The sequence below is a fragment of the Oryzias latipes genome, chromosome 9, assembly GCF_053564925.1.
Source record: "Oryzias latipes strain Hd-rR chromosome 9, Olatipes_Hd-rR_3.1".
In the NCBI taxonomy this organism is placed as follows: Eukaryota; Metazoa; Chordata; class Actinopteri; order Beloniformes; family Adrianichthyidae; genus Oryzias; species Oryzias latipes.
The window spans coordinates 18,520,417-18,546,081 of NC_136245.1; the positions used below are offsets into that span (position 1 = coordinate 18,520,417).

Here is a 25,665-nt window from a genome sequence, read left to right on the forward strand (position 1 = left end):
ACAGGCTCATAAGACTTTGCCTCTACTTTAGCTGCAGCTGTGAACTGCAAAGAGCATTTTTTTGGTCACAGGATACAGGATTTTCCTCAAAGGAGTCATGGTTGATGGGAAACAGGAAATGGTCATTTCTAAATATGGGTTCCCACCGGAAGAGGCAGCATAATGTCTCAGAACGTGCCGCTAAATAAAAGTAACATACACCACTTCCTGTTATCAAAAAGCCGGATGCACGTGTGGTTCCTTTATTAACTCACTACACCTCTTATGGTCACCAGCACTGGTTTTGTCTCTGGTTTCTACTGTCCGGTATTCTCACTAATGGGCTTCATTGACTCAGATGGGCCCTCTTGTCAAAGTTTTCATCTTTATGAATAATAAAGATTTCATTTAGTGTTCAGAAAACTGAATTTGAGCTAAACCATGTTTCTGTTTGCTCCTAACATCAAGCAACAATAATTGTTACTCTTGGGAGTATACAGACTGGGGAATGTAGACAAATTCAATCATGTATGTCTCATTGAAAAATTCCCAGGCGATGTCAACTCAGATTAAGTCTTAGCATGATTCAGCAAAAACAAAAGGGTCTTAGTGGCTTTTACTGTGACATCAAACTACCGCATCCAATTTTTTGACATAAGGACCGTGAAATATTCAGTGTTGAGGGGTTTTTTTTATATAAAAGGACAGGTTCTATTTTAGGCAAAGACAGATTGTGCTGTGATAGTTCATGGCTAACCTTGCTTGCCTGTGAGCTCACATGAGGGTCAGATGTCAGTTTCTGACTGCTCTACCGAGAGCTCATTCTTGGACTCTGGCACGCTCCAAACTCTAAACCTAGCTCTGGCAGTGCCTCAGATATTTGCGTCAGATTCTGGACCTTGCAGTCAGGCTGTAAAAACACTTTGAGTGATATTCACGCACCATCTCTTCAGCATGTCGCATAACCTCTGACAAGCTGCCTGAACTGTTTCCATGAGCGAGAGCCTTCAGAAGCAACACCCAGTGGGATAATTTTGTATTGGCTCAATGTGCGCTGATATAACTTCACTGGAATAAATCTTATGTATGATTCAGCTTGTTTCCCTTGTTTACATGAGCTCATATATTTGAAAAAAAAAATCTGTGTGGAATTAGACATCCGTGTGTCCATATCTGATATTTACAGTCCCTTTAAAACACAAAGATTGTTTTGCCGGCCAAAACGAAAATTCATGGAGGGCAAGCTTGTCCAGAAAAAAATTGTTTTCTCAAAGGGATTATTATTGAGTGCAAGAAATAGATACATACGATAAAGTGCTTTTAGAACTGCAATAAGTCCTTAAGGAACAATCCATCTTTACTCAGTGCTGGAGGTTTTGCTAAATCCAAAATTTGTAACAAAACTCAAGAAGAAAAACAAACATGCCTAAACAAGCCCTCCAACTCTTCAGTATGACTGCAGGAGTCACCTGGAGTTTTACATGTATGTTATTAGCAATTTTATATGCAGCTGTCTGTCGGAGTAGCATCAAAACCCGGACTCGGAGATGAACAAGCCGGTGAAATAATTGCTGGGTTTGTATCTGGGATGAGTCTGAAACCTCTGGAGCTAGTTTTGTGTGCAAGGTTGACGCACAAGATTTTTAGCATGACTAAAATTTGGTGACTGTTTTTCCAGACTTAAACTACTGGTAGAATTATTTTCCTTCCTTTGTTGTACCAGTAATATTAGATTTGGTTGGAAGGAATTTAAGCTTGAATGTAAACAAAGGCATGACATTTTTTTATTTTTGCAAAAAATGGCATAATTATTATTATAAGTCTACTGGGAACGCTTAAAATAGAAAAAAAAGATGATCAGAGTTGGTCTTTTCATTCAAGTGATTACAAATAAAATTCAACTTTTCAAACAAAAAAATGTTTAATGATTATCCCCATATTTTCTCATTTAATTCCATATAGGTTACAGATCTTGATTTTCCTTCTTTATTACTCTATTTAAATATGCTTTTAATTTTTGGCCATTTTATCAGAGTTGTTTCCATGAAACATTACATTTGTATTATTTGGCAGGTTTTTGATAGACACAGGTTTTAATATGCAAAAATAGTTGATAAGAAAAATCCTGTAGACCAACTGCAGAGGTTCCCTTATAGTTAGCAGTTAATGCTGCTTTCTGCTTGGAAATAGTAATGGATCCACTTGGACAAAAGTTTAGTTCTTTATTTTAGGTTTTTTAATGTTTAGTCCATTTGTCTTGTATTTTAACCTGGCTTCCCTTTTCACTTTGTTTTTCCCCTTTATCCCCTTTAATCATACCTTTTATATATTTTTTTCTGTTTTTTTTTTCTTCTTAAGATACTATTCTACCATCCTTTGTTGCACAACTCACAGTTTCTTTTCCTTTTTGTTTCTTTTTAAAAAGGGCACAATCCTGCAGCATTCAGGTGGGGATCAATACATCCGTTCACATGCCAATGATCAGTGGAATTGTGCTAATGTGTGTTTGTGTTAGTTCAGCTGGGAGGTTGTTTAGGTAACCTATAAATCTATGCCAGAGTTGAGCTGAAGGCGTGTCCAAGCTATAGCCCTGGATGCTTTTTGCAGGTCAGTCATGTCTAAGCTACAACACATTAATCCTCAATAGGCGGATGAACTGCACATTGCTCTGTTCTGCTTCATTATTGTGTCTGTTTTTAATTGAGCTATAACTTAAGAGTTACCACTTGATTCTAAACTGTAAAGTCCTTTAATTACTTCAGTGGGTTTTACATATTATTTGGTGTTTTTTAAGTGGCGTGTTCATTTTGAATTAGTTGAATGACTCTTTGAGTGAGCTTACTAGCAGGATTCTGTGTAAGACCTATGCGTTTTCATCTTTTTGCTGTGTGTGGTTTATGATAAAAGTATGTGTCTTTGGTATGTGGATATTGGATCCCTGCACTGATGTTTGCTCGAAGGCTGCAAGATACATAGGAGGAAAAGAGAGGGCACTGTATCACCTCACACACCTTCTGCTTCCCTCCTCCTCCTTGGATCAGCACATTTATCGCCATGTACTTGGCTTCAGCTTTGCAGGTCTAAATAAACTGGGGTCTTTCCTTTTTTTTTTCAAAAACAAAAATCTCTATCCTCACCCCACCCATCAGCCTTCAAGCGGTTAGGAGGAGCTGCACATGCTTGAATAGGAACTCTGTGTGTGCAGGAACCAGTTGGATGTTTTGAGCTGATCCAGCTTCCTTTGAAAAATAACAAGCGCGATCACAGAGCACACAGAGGAGAAAATACCAAGTCAGAGGAGTTAGTATTGAAAAATCGACCTGCTGCTTTTCACCTTCCCCACCTCTGACAATTTTGTTATTCTCTGCCATGGCCACTGTATCGGTCTTAAACGATTTTTTTTTTCATTGACTGAGCTAATTTCCTGCCTCTTTGCCCACTTTCAGCCTTCCAGCCTATAGTTTTATCCTAGTCTTAAGTTAAAACTCACAAAAACTCTTGGTAATCCTTTTCTTTTTTTTCATCTGAGTATAAACAATGACAAAAAGAAATATGAAATTTAGGAGGTCAAAAAATCTCAAGCAGCAGTAGCTAAAGAGAAAATCGAAGGTTTTTAAAGTTATATCAGTACAGTTTAAATTTTCATATGAATATGGAAATGATTTTTGAAAATATTTTGAAGTTAAATGACTGATTATTAGGTTTTTTAGAGAAGGGTTTTCTGCAATTATGCTGCCTGCATCTAAAGTAGTGTTTGAAGTAGAAAAACGGGCCCCCTAGAAATAAGTCAAACATTCTTAAAATAAAATAAAAAATCCTTGATTTTGCAAAAATCTGTCAATTTGGTTAGAAAATTTGCTTTAGAATTTTATTTTAAGAAAAAAAAATTCCATTCACTAAGATGAATTTTCTAAAACTGCGATTATTTTGCTATTGAAAAACATTCTTGATAAGATTACAGTATTTTTATTGAAAAACAGAAAAAAATAGAAATTATTTTAAACTTTTTACTTTCTTATTCTGTTACTGTGTGAAGTGATATCACTTAGTAGTTGGGATTTAAAGGGTAAACTAATTGCTGCAATTTTCATGCTTAAAGGAGGAATCTCTGTTTGGTTTTCTTTTAGGGTCAAAGGAAGAAACTGGAGCTTCAAGTCGGGTTAGATCAGAGAGGCAAAGTAGTCTGAAAAGGACCTTTTGTTGTGGTACAAGGGTGGTGATAGACATGGCTATGCTGTGATACCCCTCACCTCATCTTCTTCTTTCTCTTTCGGCTTTTCCCATCAGGGGTCGCCACAGCGAATCATCGTCCTCCACCTCACTCTATCATGGACATCTTCTACCCTAACACCAGCCAACTTCATGTCCTCTGTTAAGACATCCATATATCTCCTCTTTGGCCGTCCTCTTGCCCTCCTGCCAGGCAGCTCCATCTCCAACATCCTTCTACCAATATATCCACTATCCCTCCTCTGAACATGTCCAAACCATCTCAGTCTGGCTTCTCTGACTTTGTCCCTAACACAGGCAACATGAGCCGTCCCTCTGATGTACTCGTTCCTTATCCTGTCTAACCTGGTCACTCCTAAGGAGAACCTCAACATCTTCATCTCCGCTACCTCCATCTCAGCCTCTTGTCTCTGTCTCACTGCTACCGTCTCTAACCCATAGAGCAGAGCTGGTCTCACCACTGTCTTGTACACCTTTCCTTTGAGTCTTGCTGACACTCTTCTGTCACACAACACTCCTGACACTTTCCTCCACCCGCTCCAACCTGCCTGCACTCGCCTCTTCACCTCTTTTCCACACTCCCCATCACACTGAACTGTTGACCCCAAGTACTTAAACTCCTGCACCTTCTTCACCTCAGCCCCCTGTAACCTAACGCTTCTACCTTGATCCCTCTCGTTCAGACACATGTATTCTGTCTTACTATGACTGACCTTCATGCCTCTTCTTTCCAGAGCAAACCTCCACCTCTCTAGCTGTTCCTCCACCTGCTCTCTACTCTCACTGCAAATTACAATGTCATCCGCAAACATCATTGTCCAGGGAGATTCCCGTCTTACCTCGTCTGTCAGCCTGTCCATCAGCATAGCAAACAAAAAAGGACTCAAGGCTGATCCTTGGTGTAGTCCCACCTCCACCTTGAACTCCTCTGTCTGACCTACAGCACATCTCACCACCGTCATACTTCTCTCATACATGTCCTGAACTACTCTGACATACTTCTCTGCCACTCCAGACAATCTCATACAGTACCACAGCTCCTCCCTCGGCACCCTGTCATACGCCTTCTCTAAATCTACGAACACACAATGCAGCTCCTTCTGACCATCTCTGTACTTTTCCATCAACATTCTCAAAGCAAAAATGGCATCAGTGGTGCTCTTACGGGGCATGAAACCATACTGCTGCTCACAAATCTCCACCTTCTTCCTAAGCCTGGCTTCCACTACTCTTTCCCACAGCTTCATTGTGTGGCTCATCAACTTTATTCCTCTATAGTTGCTGCAGTTCTGCGTGTCACCCTTGTTCTTAAAGATCGGAACCAGAACGCTTCTCCTCCATTCCTCGGGCATCTTCTCACTCTCTAAAATCCTATTGAACAACCTCGTTAGAAATTCCACTGCTGTCTCTCCTAAGCACTTCCATACCTCCACAGGTACGTCATCAGGACCAACGGCCTTTCCGCTCTTCATCCTTTTCAGAGCCTTCCTAACCTCATCCTTTCCAATCTCTGCTACTTCCTGCTCCACAACAACCACATCTTCCTCCCTTCTTTCCCTGTCATTTTCCACGTTCATCAGCTCCTCAAAATACTCCTTCCATCTTTTCTGTACACTCTCCTGGGTTGTTAGCACCTTTCCATCTCTGTCCTTTATCACTCTTACCTGTTGCACGTCCTTCCCATCTCTGTCTCTCTGTCTGGCTAGTCTGTACAAGTCCTTCTCTCCTTCCTTTGTGTCTAACCTGTCATATAGCTCATCATAAGCTTTCTGTTTGGCCTTTGCCACCTCTCTCTTCACTCTACGCTGCGCTTCCTTGTACTCCTGTCTACCTTCCTCAGTCCTTTCTACATCCCACTTCTTTTTAGCCAACCTCTTCCTCTGGACGCATTCCTGTACTTCCTCATTCCACCACCAAGTCTCTTTACCGTCTTTCCTCTTTCCAGATGACACACCAAGCACCTTCCTACCTGTTTCCCTGATAACCTCTGCTGTAGTTTCCCAGTCATCTGGAAGCTCATCCTGACCACCCAGGACCTGTCTCAACTTCTGCCTAAATTCCTCACAAGTTTCTTCATTCTGTAGCTTCCACCACTTGGTCTTCTTTTCTGTTTTCCCTCTCTTCTTCTTCCTGACCTCCAGAGTCATCTTACACACCACCATGCGGTGCTGTCTGGCTACACTCTCTCCTACTACCACTTTGCAGTCATTAACCTCTCTCAAATGACCTCGTCTACATAGGATGTAGTCCACCTGAGTACTCCTACCTCCACTTCTGTATGTCACTCTATGTTCCTCTCTCTTCTGGAAGTAAGTGTTGACTACAGCCATTTCCATCCTCTTCGCAAAGTCCACCGCCATCTGTCCTTCCAGATTCCTTTCCTTCACACCAAACCTGCCCATCACCTCCTCATCACCTCTGTTGCCCTCACCAACATGCCCATTAAAGTCTGCTCCAATAACAACTCTCTCTCCTCTGGGGATACTCTCGATGACCTCATCCAACTCACTCCAGAATCTCTCCTTCACTTCTAACTCACAGCCAACCTGTGGCGCATACCCACTGACTACATTCACCATCACCCCTTCAATTTCCAACTTTAGGCTCATCATCCTGTCTGAGACTCTTTTCACCTCTAGAACCCTGTTTACAAACTCCCCCTTCAGAATCACTCCTACCCCGTTTCTCTTCTTATCAACACCATGATAGAACAGTTTGTATCCTCCTCCAATAGTACGTGCCTTGCTGCCCTTCCACCTTGTCTCCTGCACACACAGTACATCTACCTTCCTTCTCTCCATCATGTCTGCCAGCTCTCTGCCTTTCCCTGTCATTGTGCCAACGTTAAGAGTCCCTATTCTCAAACCTATGTTCCTGCCTTTTCCCTTCTCTCTCTGGTCACGGACCCTTCTGCCTCCCCTCTTTCTTCGACCAACAGTAGTCAAATTTCCACCGACACCCTGTAGGTTAACAGCATCGGTGGCGGTCGTTGTTAACCCGGGCCTCGACCGATCCGGTATGTCTAAAGTGGTGTGGATGATTCGCATAGTTATTTTGGCAATTTTTACGCCGGATGCCCTTCCTGACGCAACCCTCTCTATTTATCCGGGCTTGGGACCGGCACAGAGGCAACTGGCTTGCAACCCCTGTGGCTAGATTATACCCCTCACCTCATCAAAAGGAGAAAAGAAAACACCCTTTGTCTCCCCTGCTTGGTGAAGTCATGTTTGACACTTGGAATCAAAAGCTCAGGGTCACAATGGAAGAGACTGTGTTTGTATGGCTGCTTACTCATTATAAAGTCCAACTCATTTCACACCAGTTAGGTCATGCTGGAGTTCATTTGGCGCCAAAGAACAATTTTTCTGATAACTGTGATCCTTTTGGTGCCATCTGGGGGCACAGGCTTGCCTTACAGATGTGTTCCACGGCACTTGATTCAGGAGCTTGATGGTGGTGCTGTGAAGAATCTCACAGCTGATAGATGTAAAAACCTCCTTGAAATGTATCTGCATATGTATTCACCATGCATACTGACTGGTCATCAATCAGTCCCCATGCGGTGCTGTAGGCATGGGGCAGTCAGTTGTTGTTCAGTAGTTTGGCCGTCAGACTTGCACGTCACTCTAATCCAACCATCCATCTCCCAAACTCACTGCATCCCCTTCAGGTCACGGAATTGCTGGAGCCAATCCCAGCTACCGGTGGTGCATAGGCAGTGTACACCCTAGACAGGTCGCCAGTCTGTCGCAGTGCCCACTCTAATCCTTTTATCTCTACTTTGATGTGTAAATTTGCACCCACTCACTTCAGGCTTTGGTTCTGGTGATGTTGCCCTTCTGCATTTGTTGTTTTGCTAGCAGTTTACGTATTCTAAGAGATGGTGGTGGTGGTGGGGGTCTTTTTGTGATTTTAAAAGATAAAAGTATCTGGAAGTTATCAGGATTGACTACAAGATGGGACAAAGCCTCTTACTGGTTCAAGGAAGAGTCAGGCTCACCGTGATTGGCTGAGATCTATAGCTAAACAGAAGTCCCTTTTCTAACCCCTTTTACACCTACCCCTTCTGTGCCATTGGTCAGTATGTCAGTGGACACAGTAGGTTATGTAACTACACCAGCAGGTTTACTTAGTGCCTATTTCAGTCCCGCATGTTAACACACACATTGAGGTTGTGTCCTCACAGTTGGTGCCGCAGCTGTCACTGTTAAGAAGCCCATCAGTCAGTATTTATATATATATATATATATATATATATATATATATATATATATATATATATATATATATATATATATATATATATATATATATATATATATATATATATATATATATATATATATATTCCTGGGTGATGTAACACAAACAGTAAAACAGCTCATAATGTTGTTTGATATTTTAATGTGCAGGCATCTATTTTGTTGCAATGGTGAAAAATGTTATTTGACTTTGATGATAAAATAAATATTTCAGTATAATTTTAAAGTTTAGTTTTATATGTACTTGTCTAGTAAAGCAAGAATACTACTCCAGTACAATACTATTATCTCTTTAATGTGGTGATGCTATATTTGTTTGTGGTCGTGCTTTTATAGACTCAGCACCCTTGGCGTTTGGCGTCACTTGTGACCACGGGCAACTGCACTGTACTTCATGCTGTGTGAAACTGGGAGGAAAACTCATTTCATTTATGAAAGATTTTATATAAAGCTTTTTTTGTGCAGCACTTTAAGCCTGAGAAAGAATTTGGCAGCTCTTTATTAGAACAGTTTGTGTCGTCATGACCTCTTGGGGCCAATAGAGGGCTGTTTGGCTAATATATTTAAACATTGAGGGATGTCTTTTTTATTTTTCTTATATCTTTTGCTGTAACCAAGAGCCAGATGGTTATGAGTCACTTGAGTGTCAGCTGTCATCATATTCCGGAATATTTGTGGGTATTATGTTTGCTTCCTTAAAAAAAAAAGCATTTCAGTCCGCCAAGAATCATGTTTTCTAGTAATATTTTGTTTGACATAAGTTGCTGGGGGAAAAAAGCTGTTGCTATTGTCCATAGGTGCATGGAGGGTTAGGGTTAACTGCCTCAATAGGAATATCCTCTCTTACTGAGAAATGCAGAGAGATATGATCATTCATTTAGTTCGACATGCAAGCATTAAACGGCTAAAGTCAACTATGTAGATATTGTTTTTTTTGTTTTATCCAGCCTTCTTAAGAACTTTTATTGTTTGTATAGTACAATAAAAAGAACATTTAAACCACTTACTGACAAAATCGTTTTTTCTGCTCTGAATGAAGCCCACGTGAGTGAAAAATAATGCCTGTAGTAGCGTTTTTTGCTCTGCTGCATGCACTGCTACTTGCTTATAGAACCTTAATCTAATTAACTCCAGGATATTAACAGCTCTAAGTTCTAAATTAGCAGGGATCATCTTGTTTTTGTTGTACTCCCAGACATGGGCAAAGAGAGCTTTCTTTAAGAGGGTTCAACGGCAGTTTAGAGGGCTAGACAAAGATTGTTGATGCTTTTGTCTGTATTTGTTGCCCGTGGCTTCTGACTGTCTTGTGTCCTCACAGTCAATATTATTTGATTGAGGTAAAAAGCTGAATCCATGCAGCCAAATGCACTGATGCATTGTTGCACCAATGAGACAGATCACTGTCAGCCAAGTCTGCCCACAGACTCACTCTCTCCTCTTCCATCCCAATCCTCCTACACATAATCTGTTGCATCCCTGCACTGCAGTCCAACTCCAAACTCGCCCACAAACGACGCATGAGAAAACAAATGTGTTTTTGTTAAGATCTAAATGTCTGTCTAAAGTACATTAAGGATTTATTTCTCTCATATGTGAAAAGTAGTTGATTCCCAATCTTTAAGTCCTGCAGAAGTATTGTTTCATCATCTAATTTCCAAAATATGTCCCAGAATGTTCATCAATACATATATTGTGGGTTTCCTGCAGCCAAATATGCAAACGATTCAAATTAACCCCTTTATTCTTAAATCCACCCTGTTTTTAGAGCACTTTTCTGGAGTTTGGTTTCACCACAGCTTCCTAGTAGGCGCCTGTCACGAGTGCAGATACAAAATAAGTGTGGAGAGATCTATTTATACAGATCAGATTGTGGTTGCACTTTGAATCCATGCTGTGTGTAGTCACAATGACATTGGACTGCAGTTATGACAGAAGCTCATGTAACCATTGCTGACTTTAATAAATGTATAGATTTTGGAAAGCATTCGGAGTGTTCTGACAATGTTAATATGCGCAGCATCAGTCTGATGACGACATATCTCCAATGTTGCACTTGGTATCTGCTGAGGTCATTTATCCTCACACTGTTCAAGCTGCTAAACACTAGGAGGAATTGAAGTTTATATAAATTAAGAGAATAGTAGATATTTGTGAGGAAAATGTTGATTTTTAGTATAAAGAGAGGGAATTGGTACACTAAGCAAAATGTATTGTACTTCAAACTGTACAAACTGTGACTTTCTAAATCCTTATGGGATCTAATGACTATATACGTAAGTCTGTGCGCAGCTTGAAACAACATTGTTCACATTTGCAGGATCTCAGTTGACCGACTGATCCGAAATCTGGCATCATGCTCACACAGGACTGCTGCTGGCCACCGTCTTCAGGAGCTTTGATCTCTTCTCTGCTTGCATGCAGCTACACGCAGATTAAAGGGCGCGCGCAGACAAAACGCGCACGCACCCGCCTCTTCGGGAACAGCTCTCGGTTGGTCCATCGGTCGGTCAGTCTTGGTCCTTCCCCCCGCGGTGGAAGTGGATGTGGCGGCGGTGCGCGCGTGTTGGTCCGGACTGGTGCAGCTCGGGCGTCCGCGATGAAATCCGGAGGAGAGGGTTCGAACATATGACCCCTGTTCCAAACAACGAGAGAGTGGAGGGGGTGTTTGCGCCGATCTTTACTGCTTCCGGTGTGAATGTACGCCAGACATTCCGGTATTGCCAATGAATATTTCACTTTGCTGGTAAATGGAGGCACTTCACAGGGAAGAACTGAGTTGTGGGCTTGTGCGGGACGCTGGCCGGTCCGTTGCGTAACGCGCAGTGCTGTCCTTTCTTCTTGGAGAGTTGGCAAGAAAAAAGAAAGTGTTCCCCTTGGGGAAGGATGAACGACTCTAGGCATCTGCGGGTAAGACTAGCCGCTTATCATTTTAAAAGAAACATGCGTGAGAGTGGATGGAGAAATGATGAGTGACACGCGCCAGTGTTTAGGTTGTACTCGTCACAGCCACGTTACGCACCAGAGACTCCCTCTGATTTGGAAGGTGAAGCAGAACAGCAGCTTTGGACATTTCAAATCTGTGATGTTGTTGTGATTAAAGACAGTTTCAGGATTTTAAACAATAGAAACATAAAAAGACTTAATTTTAATCATTTACCCCAAAAAAGAACTTTTGGTTGAATGTGTTGGTCTATTTGACCATTTAACAGGTGTTACATCATTATTTCTTCAGTCATAATGTCAAATGTTGAAATTTGATTATATAATGCATGGTTTTTGAAAGCACTCAGTTTTTTAAATAGATTCACAGCATTTAAGAAGTCCTCATTTTTTCCTTTTACTTGTAGAGGAAAAACTCCAGTGAAATGACAACAGCACCTCTGTATTGTGAAATTTATATTATATGGGCTGTAAGATGGTTCTGACACAAGTGACTGGATGTGGATGATCCATAGAGATCTGTTGGTTGCGTTTTCTTATATTTTTTTCCATATTTCCTCTTAATGTTTTCAATTCAAATACTTAACACCTGAAACTGAGCTCTCCACAAATACTTTGCTTCGAAGAGCTGTACAGGACTCTAGTGTATGAGAGCAAATCTGTTTGTTTTTGAAAGTTTAACATTCAGAATGATTTTTGCCCATCAAGTAAAATGCCAGACTCTTCTCAATGCTGATTGTCTCCACTTTGCGTGATGACCGAGGCTGCTTCTTTGTTCGAGGATCTGAGAAAAAGTGTTGTTGGGGCTGGAGCCTTTGCCTGATTTTAAAGGTCACCTGCTTTAGTTGGATATTGAGTGAGCTGGACACATGGATCTTTTCCATGTAGGAACGTGTGTGTATGTCTTCATCTGTCTGCGTGTGCAGGAGTCCAAAGCAGTTGGTACACATGTGTGTTTGGGGATTTTTTTGTGCCTACTACTGTTACAGTCTGATCCATCACTGATCATCAACACTGAAAAGGTCACTGATCTATCAGGTCTTCAACTTGGTGTGAAATGATGCAGATTTTTCTTCTTTTACAACAAAACCGTTGCACGTTTTACATTGGTTTTGCACTACTATTGCTGCAATGGGGATGACTTCTAAAAAATGTTTATCGTTTATTTTCCATGCTTTTCCATGCTTTTAATATTCAGAAGAAGAAAAGTCAACAACCTCAATTCCTACTTAACTTGCTCTGGAATCCTTTGGCTTCATCTTCCAATCAATAAGCTCTTACTGCAGATGAGATCTTTGTTGTCAAAGCCTTTCTGTCCACCCAGCTTTCTGCTTTCTCTCTCATCTGTAAGATGGACATTACTGGTGTCCCTGTTTGCATCTGCCTTCCTCCCCCAGCCTTCGTTCAGTCCTTCATTCACCCCCCACCCCCCAACCCCTCTCACTGTGTTCTCCTGCCCTTCTCTGCTGCTCTGTGCCGGCGGTAGAGGTCATTCTGCTTCTCTGCTGATATAGTCCCCTGCATTTTGCCAGGAGTCAGTTGCTGGAACTGCGATAGCTCGCAGTTCCTTGGCCTAGGAAACACAAGGGAGCTGCAAGTCATTACTCTAAAGTACTACGCAGCGTGAAAGCAGCTGTGGAGGTGGGATATGTATGCGTTTGATTCTCTCCTTGAGCCAGTTGTCTGAGTTACTAAGAAAAATTAGCCACTTACACCCGTCTATGCCTCTGTATTGCTCTGCTGCCCAGGCAATTATAGATGTCTGAACTCAAAGTTCTTCATGCTCTTCTTGGGTTTCATACTTTCTCACAGTTCTCACTGGCCTCACTTGCTGTCACAATATGTTCAGTGGTACAGATTCCTCCACAATGCCATATTTGCTTAATATCTCAAAAATTGATATATTTGTTTTATTGAAGTAATGTTTGCATAGAGGGCAGTTATTCCAAAGTTCCATAAAACAAATCACTTATAATCTTTTTTTTTTTAGATGAAAGACCTGAAATGTTTATTTATGTGAAATCAGAGAGATGTTTGAGTGGATTCTAGCAGGAGTGATGGGTAAACACAGAAAAAAGAACAGCATTAGACAGAGAGAAGTAATGACCTGGTAAGCTAGAGATTGTCAAGTGATTTATAAAGGAGAGGGCTTGAATCCAGTGGCAGATCATCCGCAGAGCACATAATAGACTGCTGCTGGGGGAGGATCACCCCCAGGCCCAGTCACTGTCTATCACATTTGTCTGAGCAGATGTTGAGCTGTCTGCCATTTTTACAGCATAGTCTGACAGCTTGACTAGTTCACATTAGGGCTGGGAATCACTGGGTACCTTACGATACGATATGCGATACATTGCTCACGATGACGATACTATCACGATATGGCGATATTGTGGTAATTGATATATATCGTCTCCAACAACTCACGATATGTCAAACTTTAAGAAAGAAGAACATATATGTTTTTTGGAAAATATTTCCCCATTTTTTTATTTTAAACACAATGATCACAGACAACTTGTGTCCTATTTGGTGCAACGAATAATAGATGTTTTTGAAACAATGCTGAAATTAGTAATATTCTGAATTTGACAAACAATTACAATTTTAATTAAAAATATATATCTCTAAAATTCTGTGTAAACGTAAACAGCAATGTTATTTAGTACAAAGTTGCTGCAAACAGGATTCAAATTATATAAGTCAAATAGCTGCCAGGCACATTGGTATTAACCTTTAAAAAAACAAAGCATAGCTATTGCGTAATTTAAAGAGTGTAGCTGTAAATCAGATGTTTAATACTGGGAAAAAATTCAAGTGTCTTTCTAATAAAAATCTCCCAGAAAGAAAATAAAGTTGTAGCTAGGAACCTAAAGTTATTTAAGACATAAACTGCTTTCAAATTAAATTACCTGGGATAAAATACATGAACTTAAAGTGCATTTAAATGTAAACATCTTTGAGAACTTAAAGTCTGGGGAACAGCTGCATGTGATGCATGTTTTATATGTTTTTCTTGAGGAAAAGCAGTTGATTGATGGCTCTCTTGATCTCTCGAACCAGAATCTTCTTCAGTGTTTGTTGTGTTGCACAGCAGTTGGGAATGAAGCGGAGCAATCACTGGGATTCCTTTTCTCACACATGATGTTTGTTGCCACGAGCATTGGTTTAAGTGCTTTATCCATCTCTTAGGCCAGGGGTCGGCAACCCAAAATGTTGAAAGAGCCAAATTGGACGTAAAAAACAAATATGTCTGGAGCCGCAAAATAAAAGCCCTATTTATGCCTTATAATGAAGGCAACACATGCGATATGTATCTATATTAGCTATATTAGCCTACTATCAAAATGACTAAGTTATACATATACATAATGAACATTAACGATAAAATGTTTATTTGCCCTGCAGTGTATTCTGCGGAGAACGACGCGTCACGTGACTGCTCTGTTGTGCAAGTTTAACTTCATTACAATATCAACGAATTATGTTTCATTGCTTTGATAAAATTAAAGAAATGTAATAAAGAAATCCGATTTTTGATGTCATTTTTATTTTGAGGATTCAAACCAAAAACAATAAAATGGAACGTGAATGCCCCATGACAGTCAGCTTGCGCTCGAATGACAGAACAGCTTCTAGCATTTGAGGCGCCTGGAGACTTTCATTCAGCTCGTTTAGGTGGCTTGTTACAGTCATATCCACCAAAAAGTGCAGCTTTTTGAGCCACTTAGGATCTTCCAGTTGCGGATAGTTCAGGTCTTTGCTTTTCAGGAATGTTTTCACGTGTTCGAAACAGACGACAAAGGGACGCAAAACGTCACCCCTGGACAGCCATCGGACTGTGTTGTTTAGCAGGAGATCAGAATATTCGCTTTTCAACTTCATCAAGCAATGCACAGAACTAACGGTGGTTCGATTTACATCAGCCACCTGCCTAGCGGTCCGCTAAAAGCTTCCTCCTCTCTGAGACTGTTTGGAGTTGTGCGGTGTATGGGCCACGGACAGTTCTTCAGCGCAGCCAGTTGACTGACAGCTCAACTTGCTGACAGCTTAGCTCCCGTATTTCCCGCTGCAAATGACGTACCTGCTGAGCGTTACAATATTTATTCTACACATTCTTACAGCATTGGAAAACGTTAAGAATGTTTGTGTCTTGTTTTCCTCCTACAGAAACCATATTAAAACAAAAAATATATTTCTCTCCCCAATCTTTTTACATTTTCAAACATTTTTGAAAATGCTCCAGGGAGCCACGGGTTGCCGACTCCCGTCTTAGGCGCTTGAAATGTCATACTCTGTCAATGCAGTCTGTCACATTCTTCCTAACCTTAAGAAAAAGACATTCAAATTTGCCCTCAATAAATGTATATTTTATAATTTATTTTTAACCAATTGTGATTTCTAACTATAATCTTAATGTGTATTAGCAATATATATATACATGCCTAGTTATTATTTTATGTGTAATGTCAATGTGAGTATTTTTTTCATTAAATTTAACTTTTTGTATTTTATTTTATTATGCTAGATAAATTGTGCATCAGTATTTATTTATTTTTTCCACAATAATTACACAAATTTAAACTACTGCATTACACAGTTCTTACCTGAGGTGATAAGAGGGCAGCGCAGACAGCTGGCTGTTGTTCTAGAAACCTGGACACCACCTCATAGGCACTATTCCAATGAACAGGCATGTCTGTGATCAACTTGTGATTAGGGAGGTCAAGGAGTTTCTGATTTCTTTTCAGGGCTTCTGCTCCACATGTGCCTCTGTGGAAGAATGTTGAGACCCACCTCACTTTTGCAAGAACTTTGGCAACAGAAGTTACTTTCAGAGCACGTTGGGATGCAAGATTTAGAACAAGGGCAAAACATCTAACATGTTGGTAGCCTTTTAGCTTCATTACAACACACGTTAGATGCGTTGTCAGTGACGACCACTGGCTATTTAGTGTCAAGACGCCACTCATCTACTGCTGCTTTCAGTACATCTGAAGTGTGTGCACCGGTGTGAGATATGCGCATTGCTCGGTTTTGTAGAACATACGAGATCATTTCCCAGTCTTTGTGAATAAAATGCACCTTGAACGTCATGTAGGTCCAGCCGTCACACGTGAGCCCCAATCTTTCTGCCGACTCCAGCTTCGTCTCAACTTTAGCTTAGGTCTGGGCGTGCAGTGCAAGGATTATTTTTTCCGCAAAGTATTTCCGAGAGGGAATGTCAAAGCGTGGCTCTAATGCATTCATCAAAAACCGAAATCCCTTGTTCTCCACCTCGCTGTAGGGACGGAGCCTCTTGCACATGTAAACGGCAATCCTGTTTGTTATTGCCTCTGCTCTTGCGGAAGACGGTGGTAGCTTCGCCTAGAAAGAGGTATCCAAACTGGGCTGTGTCGGCTTCTGGCCAGCAACAACCACGCCTTTCTCATACAACTCCGGGTGATGCCGCGACAAATGGCTGTGCATATAGGTTGTAATTCCAGTGTACTGAACTTTTGCAAAACAATTTTTGCAAATTGCATAGTGCTTATCCAGCTTAGTGCAGTCTGCACTGCTGTAAATTCCAAAGTGAGTCCACACTTTGGACTTAAATGTTTCCGGCGCGTCTTTTATCTTGATGCTCTCGCTTTTTTCCATGATTTTTTTCCTCCGCCATCTTTGAGTGTGTGTTATTCTTCGTCCGCCTGCGACAGCCAATCTCGGAACGAGCGCGCCCTATCTACCTCCGAAGAAGGTTTTTACTAAAGGAGGATGAATGTAATGTCGTACAAGGTCTTCAAACGTAAATAAAAGGTCGATACTTGATGAAAACGCATCGAGAATCAATCGCTGGACTAAATATCGGGACGTATTGCCATATCAATATTTTGGCACACCCCTAGTTCACATGTGCCATGTGTTCATTGTGCTGGGTTTTCTCTAATAATTCTATGCTGCCAACCCATGCTTATTGAGTGGATAACTTGTTGCTCTGGTAATGACATCCATTCTTCCATTTTCCAAACCCAATGAATCCCTTTCTGTGTCACGTGGGACCTGAAACCTGTTCCACCTACCGTTGAAGGCGGAGAACACGCAGGAAAGGTCCTCGCTCATAACAGAACCACTTAAGTCACTCGTATGTACGTACGTCTATGACGTAGACTCACTTTGAGGAAAATTGTGGTTTTAATATGTTCTTGTGTTTTTTTTTCTGATGATGGAGGACATGTATTAAGAAGATTAAGTGGAAAATTACATTTCTGTGTATTTCTTTTTCCTGATTGTGGTAAATCAGGAGCAGACAAAAATGTTTTTTGAAAAAGATCCAAGTTCCCTGCTTCGCTCCATTCTGATACAGTACATCCACTTGTAGACAACTACATGTATGGATGTACATCTTTGTTTTACTCATCCAAGCTGGCATCTGGCTCAAAACCCTACATCTGGATGGCTCCAATGTTGCTTGCCATCTTTGTCACACATGTAATCTTAGGTTGGTGATGTGATCGTACGTAGGCTAGCGTGGCAGAGCGCGTAAACAGATGGATGACAGGAAGTGGGGTGGGCTTACTCGACGCCAACAGTCCCCTCCACAACTCACAGGTGAATTTCTGATGAACTCCTTCCAGTCTGTAAAAACTGTCCTATAAAATGACACAGGTTTTTTAAATTTTGATTTTTACAGTAGATCAACAGATGATCAGAGTGGGACTTTAAAAGCATCACATAAGAGATAAGCTTCAGTTTTGATTCTACTAACCTTTAATGAAATCCTGACATGTATTTATATACAGTCTGCTGTAAAAGCAAATATATATTTCCCTTAAACACAAGAAAACCTTCAAAGTTCATCCACATGCTTCCATGTATATTCCATCAAGGCAACAGCAAAAAGGAAAGAAAAAGATCTTCCCTTTACTTCCATCACCTGTAATTGTGTCAGGTCATGGTTAATAAACCTGACAATGATTGAACATCAACACAAGAAAAACTTTGCATTGGCAGGTTTAGCTCTGTGAGCTGTGAGATTAGGTATAAAATCTCTGCTGTCAGTCTTTTTGATAAGAAACCATTAATACTTCAGTTAGTTGTCACTCAATATTTGTTTTGGACTCCGAATATTTGCCAATAGTCAATAGAGTGTGTGTGTTGCAAGCAGCTCTCCACAGCTCAATCCAACGTTTCAAAACAGAAATTTCACAACACATAAAATAACCATGAAATCGAAAAAAATATGGCATATCTGAATGTCTTTTACAGTTTTCAAAGCTGGCATGCATGATCATGTATCCTGGGGAGGTTGCATGGATGCCACAGGGAGCTGACATTTTCCCTCTGAGCTCTACCACAGTGGAAAAACTTGACCTGTTTAGGCCAGTTCAGATATTTTTAAAACTGACTGGGCCAGAACCCAAGGACATGAATGTTCTTAAAACACATATTTTCAGGGACTCAAATGTTTATTCAGTTCAACCCACTCCCCCCCCCCAGCATTTTCTTTAGTTGAAAGCCGGGTCTAACCCCCCCCCCCCCCACCACCACCACCACCACCACCACCACCACCATGAAACGATGGTTGACCCAAACACTGAGAATGTGAAACGGCATCTAAAAATATATACAGTCAATACTTTAATGCAAGTAATAGTACTTTTAACTAGTCAGATGTGTGTTAGTGTTAGGGTCTGATCTTCTGATCAGAAGGTTGCAGGTTCAATTCCTGCCTTGCCTGCCCATGTGTCTGAGTGCCCTTGGGCAAGGTGGAAGGAAGGTGCTGGTATTCGGCAGCAGAGCCGCTATCGGTGTGTGAATGTCTGAGTGAAAAGGTGAACAGGATTGTGACTGAATGGCATTTACCATTTAGTTTGTTTTATACTAATCATACTCTTTACTAATTTCTCTTTTAGACGGGCAGAGAAATGGGTGTAATGTAAACCCCTCAGACGCATACAACTCATATTTGTAGACCTCAAGCTGACAATCACTGTAGAACAGATGTTAACCCTTAAGTTCCATGTCAAGTAATAAGAAAAAACTTTATTGATATTGCAGATTTTTAAAATGTGTTCATTTGTCTTTATATGCATCTAATACTAGATAGTGCTCACAGGGTTACGTATGTAGAAATGCTCCCAGCACAACTATAACAGACATGCTGTGAGACAGAGATAAGACGAAGCACACAGACCTGCTTCAGTTAGATGTCCATTCTTCTTATTTGCTTTCACTGTCGGCCGCTATTATCTGCCTTCCTGCCTTCCTGTCTCATTCTCTCACTTTCAGTCGCTGACCTCGCACACGTTTGTGGATGCACGTGCAAAGGGGGGGGGGCTCCGGGGGTTGATGTGGTGATGTGGACCATTAGTAACCAGAGCTGACTGTAAGAGCTGTGAAGTGGTGGGAGGGTGAAAGCAGAGTGGATCTCACTTTACATGACATTAATATGATGGCCATTAATCAAGGCACTGAAACAAATACTCCCATTACTATCTTTAAACGGCAAAACAAGCTGGCCCCCAAAGTATGTCACATACTGTGGTATGTGTGGGGTACATTCTGCTTGTTTACTAGGGCTGGGTGTCACTGCCGAAATACTGATGGACTCAATTTGATGATTTTTGGATTCAATTTATTCAAAATGGATCTTATTTGGTTTTGAAAAACACTTCACAGTACAAGTCATGTAAACTGAGCAAACTTTTAGCATTAAAATGATCAGTCTTACATCAATAACAAACTGAGAGCAGTTTTTACCAAAAGAAAAAAATCAATAAATGGATTAAATGAATCAAAATGTGTCAATAAAGAATTGTAGATTTTTTTGATAGAAATAAGGGATTTTTTTTTTAAATCAGAGCCCTATAGTTCACCATGAACTATTTCATACTGTGACATTTAAAGTTCATCTTTAATATATAAATTTTTTTTTTTTTTGTTTTTTGACTTTTTAAGAGACATGAATTTTTGTCTGTTAGGGAAATGGAAGTCGGGAAAATGGACAGACCATTTTTTACTTAGAATTGTACTGTGATAGTATATAGTATACAATACTATATACCAGGGGTCGGGAACCTATGGCTCGCGAGCCATATATGGCTCTTTTGATGGTCACATGTGGCTCGCAGACAAATCTTTAATTATACTTTTTTCTTTTTCTTTCATAGACCAGTCCTTCTCGGGCGCAATGCGATGCCAGAGGCGCGCAGTAGTAGCGGTGCTTGGAGAAAAAAATCTGCGCCAGCGCTATCAGTTACTATCATCTATTATTTCACAGAGTTTGTACCACCCGGAAACCTGTGAATTACCGTGCCTAAAACTGCGCGCTCCCGTCTCTGAGAAAGAGCGCGCAGATGCGAGGACGGGATGTGTGAGGGAGAAAGCAGAGGGTGGGGCTGAGGTGTTCTGGGGACAGGCAGCAGGTGAATCGCGCAGGGATTGTAAAAACCTAAAACCCGCTGCCTGTCACTCACTGCAGCGTGTAAGTGTGTGTTTGGCTCCGTATCTGCATGTGAGCAGTCTGTCTCACATCTACAGAACATTCAGACCTACGATCACGTTTAAAGTCTCAACGCCTGCATGAAGAAGAAACTCACCACGTATAAACCAGACTAGTCTAGACCATCAGCAAAACTACCACGAGAAATACCCATCATTTATTAGCAACAGCATAACAATGTTATTAAAAAGAATCCTCAGACTTATTGTACTTTAAAAATGTTGAAATTAAATCAAATGCACACATTCACTTGTATATTTAGTTTTAAACAAATTGTCGCGGACTGAGTTGGATGGCTGTTGGGCCGCGTTAAAAGTTCTGGAGTTCATGGAACGCATCGATCAAGCAGAGATCTGATTGGCCCTCAGTTCTGTCGCTCAGCCTGTTGTTAGGTAGTTTGGACCAATGGGGTTCAGCTGTGGGCCGAATAAGGAAAATGGGAGGGGCTGGAGCGGGAGCAGGGGAATATAAAGTTGGGAGAAGCTCTCTCGTCTCGGCGGGAGAGATTCATGAGTTGCTGAATGAATTGAACGGCGTTTGTTGCGGTCTGCAGTAATCAGAATAAAGAACTTTAAAAGAGGTTAAGTCTCCGTGCCTCAGTGTGGGAAAAGAACACTACATTATTGTATGGCTCTTTCGAAATTACATTTCAGAATATGTGGCGTTTATGGCTCTCTTGGCCAAAAAGGTTCCCGACCCCTGCTATATACTGTATATATAGTACTAAGCTCTTGAACACCACTTTTACAAAACATACTCCAGTTTTTACTTGTTTTGATTGAGATCATACAACTGTCCTATCATGTTGGTGCAGCATCTCTCATGTGGGTTTAGCAGCTTAAGAACTCTCCCATCCTCCTTTATTTGTTCTGTATAATGATTAGTCAATTTACGTAACACTTTGTTACTTGGTTTTGAGGCTCCATCAGAGTTGAGATGATCTTATATTATGACATATATAGCACCGACAGTCCTTGGTTGGCTCTATATTTCTCACTTTGAGCATGATGCCTAACCCAAGAGACCCTTTGTTTTTGTCTTCCCGCATTATCATTATTTTTTGGTTCTCTTCCAACCTTTTGTTTGACTTAAATCTGCTGGTAGGCCATCACTTTGATGTTCTCCATTGTATAAGGTCACCTATGAAATATTCCTTTAGAATATTTAGAGGTTTGGAATAGGGTTGTGCCGATGGACGATATCATCGTCCATCGTGATGGGTGACTGACATCCCGATGGAGAGACCACCATCGTGATGCCACGCCCCCGCCACGTTGCGCGTCGACACCATAAGCCGCGGTTACATGTACAAAATATCTTGATGGGATCAATGGTCGGATTAGAATCCAACCGTGTACATGGGCCCAGAAAAATGTTTTCAGAATATAAAAACGTTCACTAAGGTCACACTTTCCGTCGGAATAAATCATTCGCACATGCGCAGTAGGGTTTGAAAAACGGAAGGATATAAACTCCGCCGAGCGGCTTTTTTTTTCAAACTTTATTGTATGTAACAATTCAATACAAAACAATGTTAAACAGCGCCGAGCGGCTTTATACATTGACATGTCAGCTCGGTAATATACGAGACGGTCTTCTAAACGTGCCTTTAATAATGTTACGGTTATTATGAAACACCTGTTCGCTCATCATTTGAATTTTAATCCGTGTGGTCAGTGCTTTTTCTGAACGAAGCCAGGATAGCAGTATGCTAACACGGGCTAACAACATTAGCTTTGGGTGCTGCTGCTTGCTGGCTGCACGTAAACATGTAAGAATAACATCAGCCTTTATTTAGTCGGGACACGACTGGAAACACAAATCCGCGTGATTGTTTGAATGTTTTCTAAGGACTGAGCGACATTTCTGCTTTGAAGCTCAAACCGCTGTGTGTGCTGACGATCCGAGCTGTGCACAGACACACACTTTTAGACCCGGTTCTACTAGCGGACTACTTCTTTTCTATTTTGTTTGTTATTTTTTTTGTTAAAGTCACTTCCCTCAGTTTATACTGGATCATCGCGGATTAGTCATCAGTTGGGAAATAAAATGAAAAAAGCAAAAAAACGAATAGCAGTTATATAAGAACGAAAAATGTAAAAATACCCCCCCCCCCCCCCCCCCCCCGACGATGTCATCGTCCATCCCGATGGTTGACAGCAAACATCGTCAACGGCCAATTTAAGGGACATCGCCCAACCCTAGTTTGGAAACCTCTAAACTCCGGCAATTCCTGATTCCAAGGCATCTCAGCACAACATAACAGTATGTCTGTCAGGCCCATTTACTTAAATTTCCCATCTTTCTGTGTGTGTCTTTTTGTACAAAAGCTGCAATCACCCAAGGTTAATCACTCCTGTGAGCACATTGCCTGAGGTCATGGTTTATCTGTCTTTTTTTAAAATACAGATTCCACACTAATTTCATAGGACAAGGTCCAGTTTGGTTTCCCTGGGGTGCATTCCAAGAATACCCCTCAAGCCATTTACCCTAACAAGTCTGTATTTTGAGCTATAGTCACATGATGCCTTTCTCCAAAAACTTCAAACTGCAATTTGAGATAATTATTTGGTTATCATGACCATAAGTGAGCAGAGGTTGTGGTTAAGGTTAGGGGGACAATTATTTATTTTCAGCAGAAACCAGGATGACATAAAAATGAACTTCTGGAGGTGAAAATCTTATGGTGATAACAGGAAATGAGTTGATAATTTATGCATTGGCTTTTTTGGTGATAGCTTACTGAGGACTTTGGGCAGTTTAATGATGTCAGGCTTTGGTCTATCTGAAGTGAGAGGTCCCACAGCTTCATGAATATTATAATAAACTTTATTGACTTCAGCAGGTCGATAACCATTCAAGGACACATTAAAGCACAGCATATTCCCACAGGGTCTTCTCCCTACACTAACCTGAATCATGCAAAACTTAAAGCAGAAGGGAAAAAATGATTAGTTGTTAATTATTAGAAGGCCTAATTTAGTGTAAAGGTGATCATGAGCAGGGATTTTACATTTGATTTTAACTCCATGCCTCCATGTGATAGGCATTAGTGACAAATTTCACCCTCAATCAACACATGCATCCCAGCTTAAATAAATCAGAAGTTACGATGATATTACAACAAGCATCCTCAACTGGAATCTTGGCTATATTATAGACTCGGAGGGAGAATCCCCAATAAAAAAGAAAATTTCTGTTCTCATGGTTTGTCCATCTCTTTTTTTAAGAGTGCAAGTTTTAAACTTTGGTATGTATCAGAAATTGACTATTTTATGATCTTCATCAGAGGTCGGAACCTGATTCATTCAATTGAAGTGCTTTGGCACTGCATACTCCTGACCCAACTCCCGGTGTGCCTGAAGGGCAGCAAAGAAAGTGCAGATTAAATGACGGAGTTAAGACCTGCCGATTTAAATGCTAGTTCGGCTGTCTGAGCTAATTAGCCTAGATATCCTCATTCTAATTTGTGGAGCTAGCAGTTTGTTTATCTGGTAGCTGAAAAAGCTGCAATGGAATCTTTGTTGTGACAGTACTAATCAGGGCACATTCAGCTGAATAAATCTGTATATTCAGCTTTCTGCACCCTTTGTGAGAGCTTGAAAGTTGCCATAGAAAATATGGAGAAATACAGCCTTAATTAAATCCAGTAAAACGAGTCACGTTGAGCTGTTGAAAGGCTGCAGGCACAGATAGAAAAAAGCATTTTCTCCATTTCTGCTTTTTCTCTAAGCTCTTCCATTTTTTGAGGTTTGACGTCTGTCAAATGCTTGTGCACACAATATAAATTTATTGGTAAGGTAAAGAGGGGTTTTCTTTTCCTTTTTCTTTTTTTTTTGAATGTATAAAACACTGTGCCAAACACGTTTCCAATCCCCTACAACCACCCTCGAAGAGAAGATAAAAGACGCGGTCAACTTCCATTAACGGACTAACACCTCTCTTCAAAAAGTAAAGAACAGACAGGGACTGCATGTGAACAGCTTCTGCAAAGAGTGGATTACCGTGTCTCATCTGGTCCACTTTGCCTCATGTGCATCTTCTAATGTGATTAATCCCATTGACTCTGTCTTCCATGTAGGGATGTACTTACATGGTGCTCTCATTGATGGATCACAGTGCTGTTTGATCAAAGGTTTTTATTTCCTAAGCCCTCTTGTGTGAGGGCTTTGGTCTCACAGAGAAGGCTAATCATCTGATAATACAGTATCATCTTGTGTAATAGAAGTTGGCTGTGTTTCATTTTTTTTGTGCAAAATGTGTACTGTGCCAGTACAGTGTACAGAAGTGGTTACAGTGGCATAGGAGTGCTTTCGTTTCTTAATTCGCTAATTAACTTCTGGAACTTTTGAGCAATGCCGCCCAGTAATTTAATATTTTCAAAGTTTTTTTTTTTTTTGTTGGGAGGCTTTTTCTTAAGCCTGAAAGTCCCATTCTGATCATCTTTTGTAGAGGCGTTTCTGATGGTCGTTAAATTATATTTATGCCGTTTTATTTCGTTTACTAGGACATAGTTTCTCCAGAGTGCCAGGAGTTCATTAGAAATTCACCACTTAGTTGTGGCCTGAAATATTGGTGCAGAGTAAGCACTCGTCCATTTCCCATCATCCCTCCATTTATTCGCTCTCCCATTATTTTACAGCTCTTCACAACCCCATCCTATCATTAGCGGTGCAGCAAAAATGCCGAGCAATATTGGAGCTATCCAGCTGTTTTGAGCCAGATACCAGCTCAGACTAGGAAAACAAATACGTACATGGATCTAGTTGCCTG

General features: G+C 40.9%; 1 protein-coding gene across 6 annotated transcripts in view; it reads left to right on the forward strand.

The window, feature by feature from the left end:
* Positions 1-25,665, forward strand: part of rtkna (rhotekin a) — a 60,661-nt gene that overhangs the window by 20,819 nt on the left and 14,177 nt on the right. Inside the window, exon 1 of one of the 6 annotated variants that reach the window (XM_023958546.2) lies at positions 10,841-11,378. The exons of 4 other annotated variants lie outside the window; for them this stretch is intronic. In XM_023958546.2, coding sequence (XP_023814314.1) covers positions 11,355-11,378 — 24 coding nt within the window. In that variant the 5' untranslated portion in view covers positions 10,841-11,354. Of the gene's footprint in view, positions 1-10,840; positions 11,379-25,665 lie in introns of those variants that run through there. One more of the 6 variants, XM_078952853.1, reaches the window with a different exon arrangement.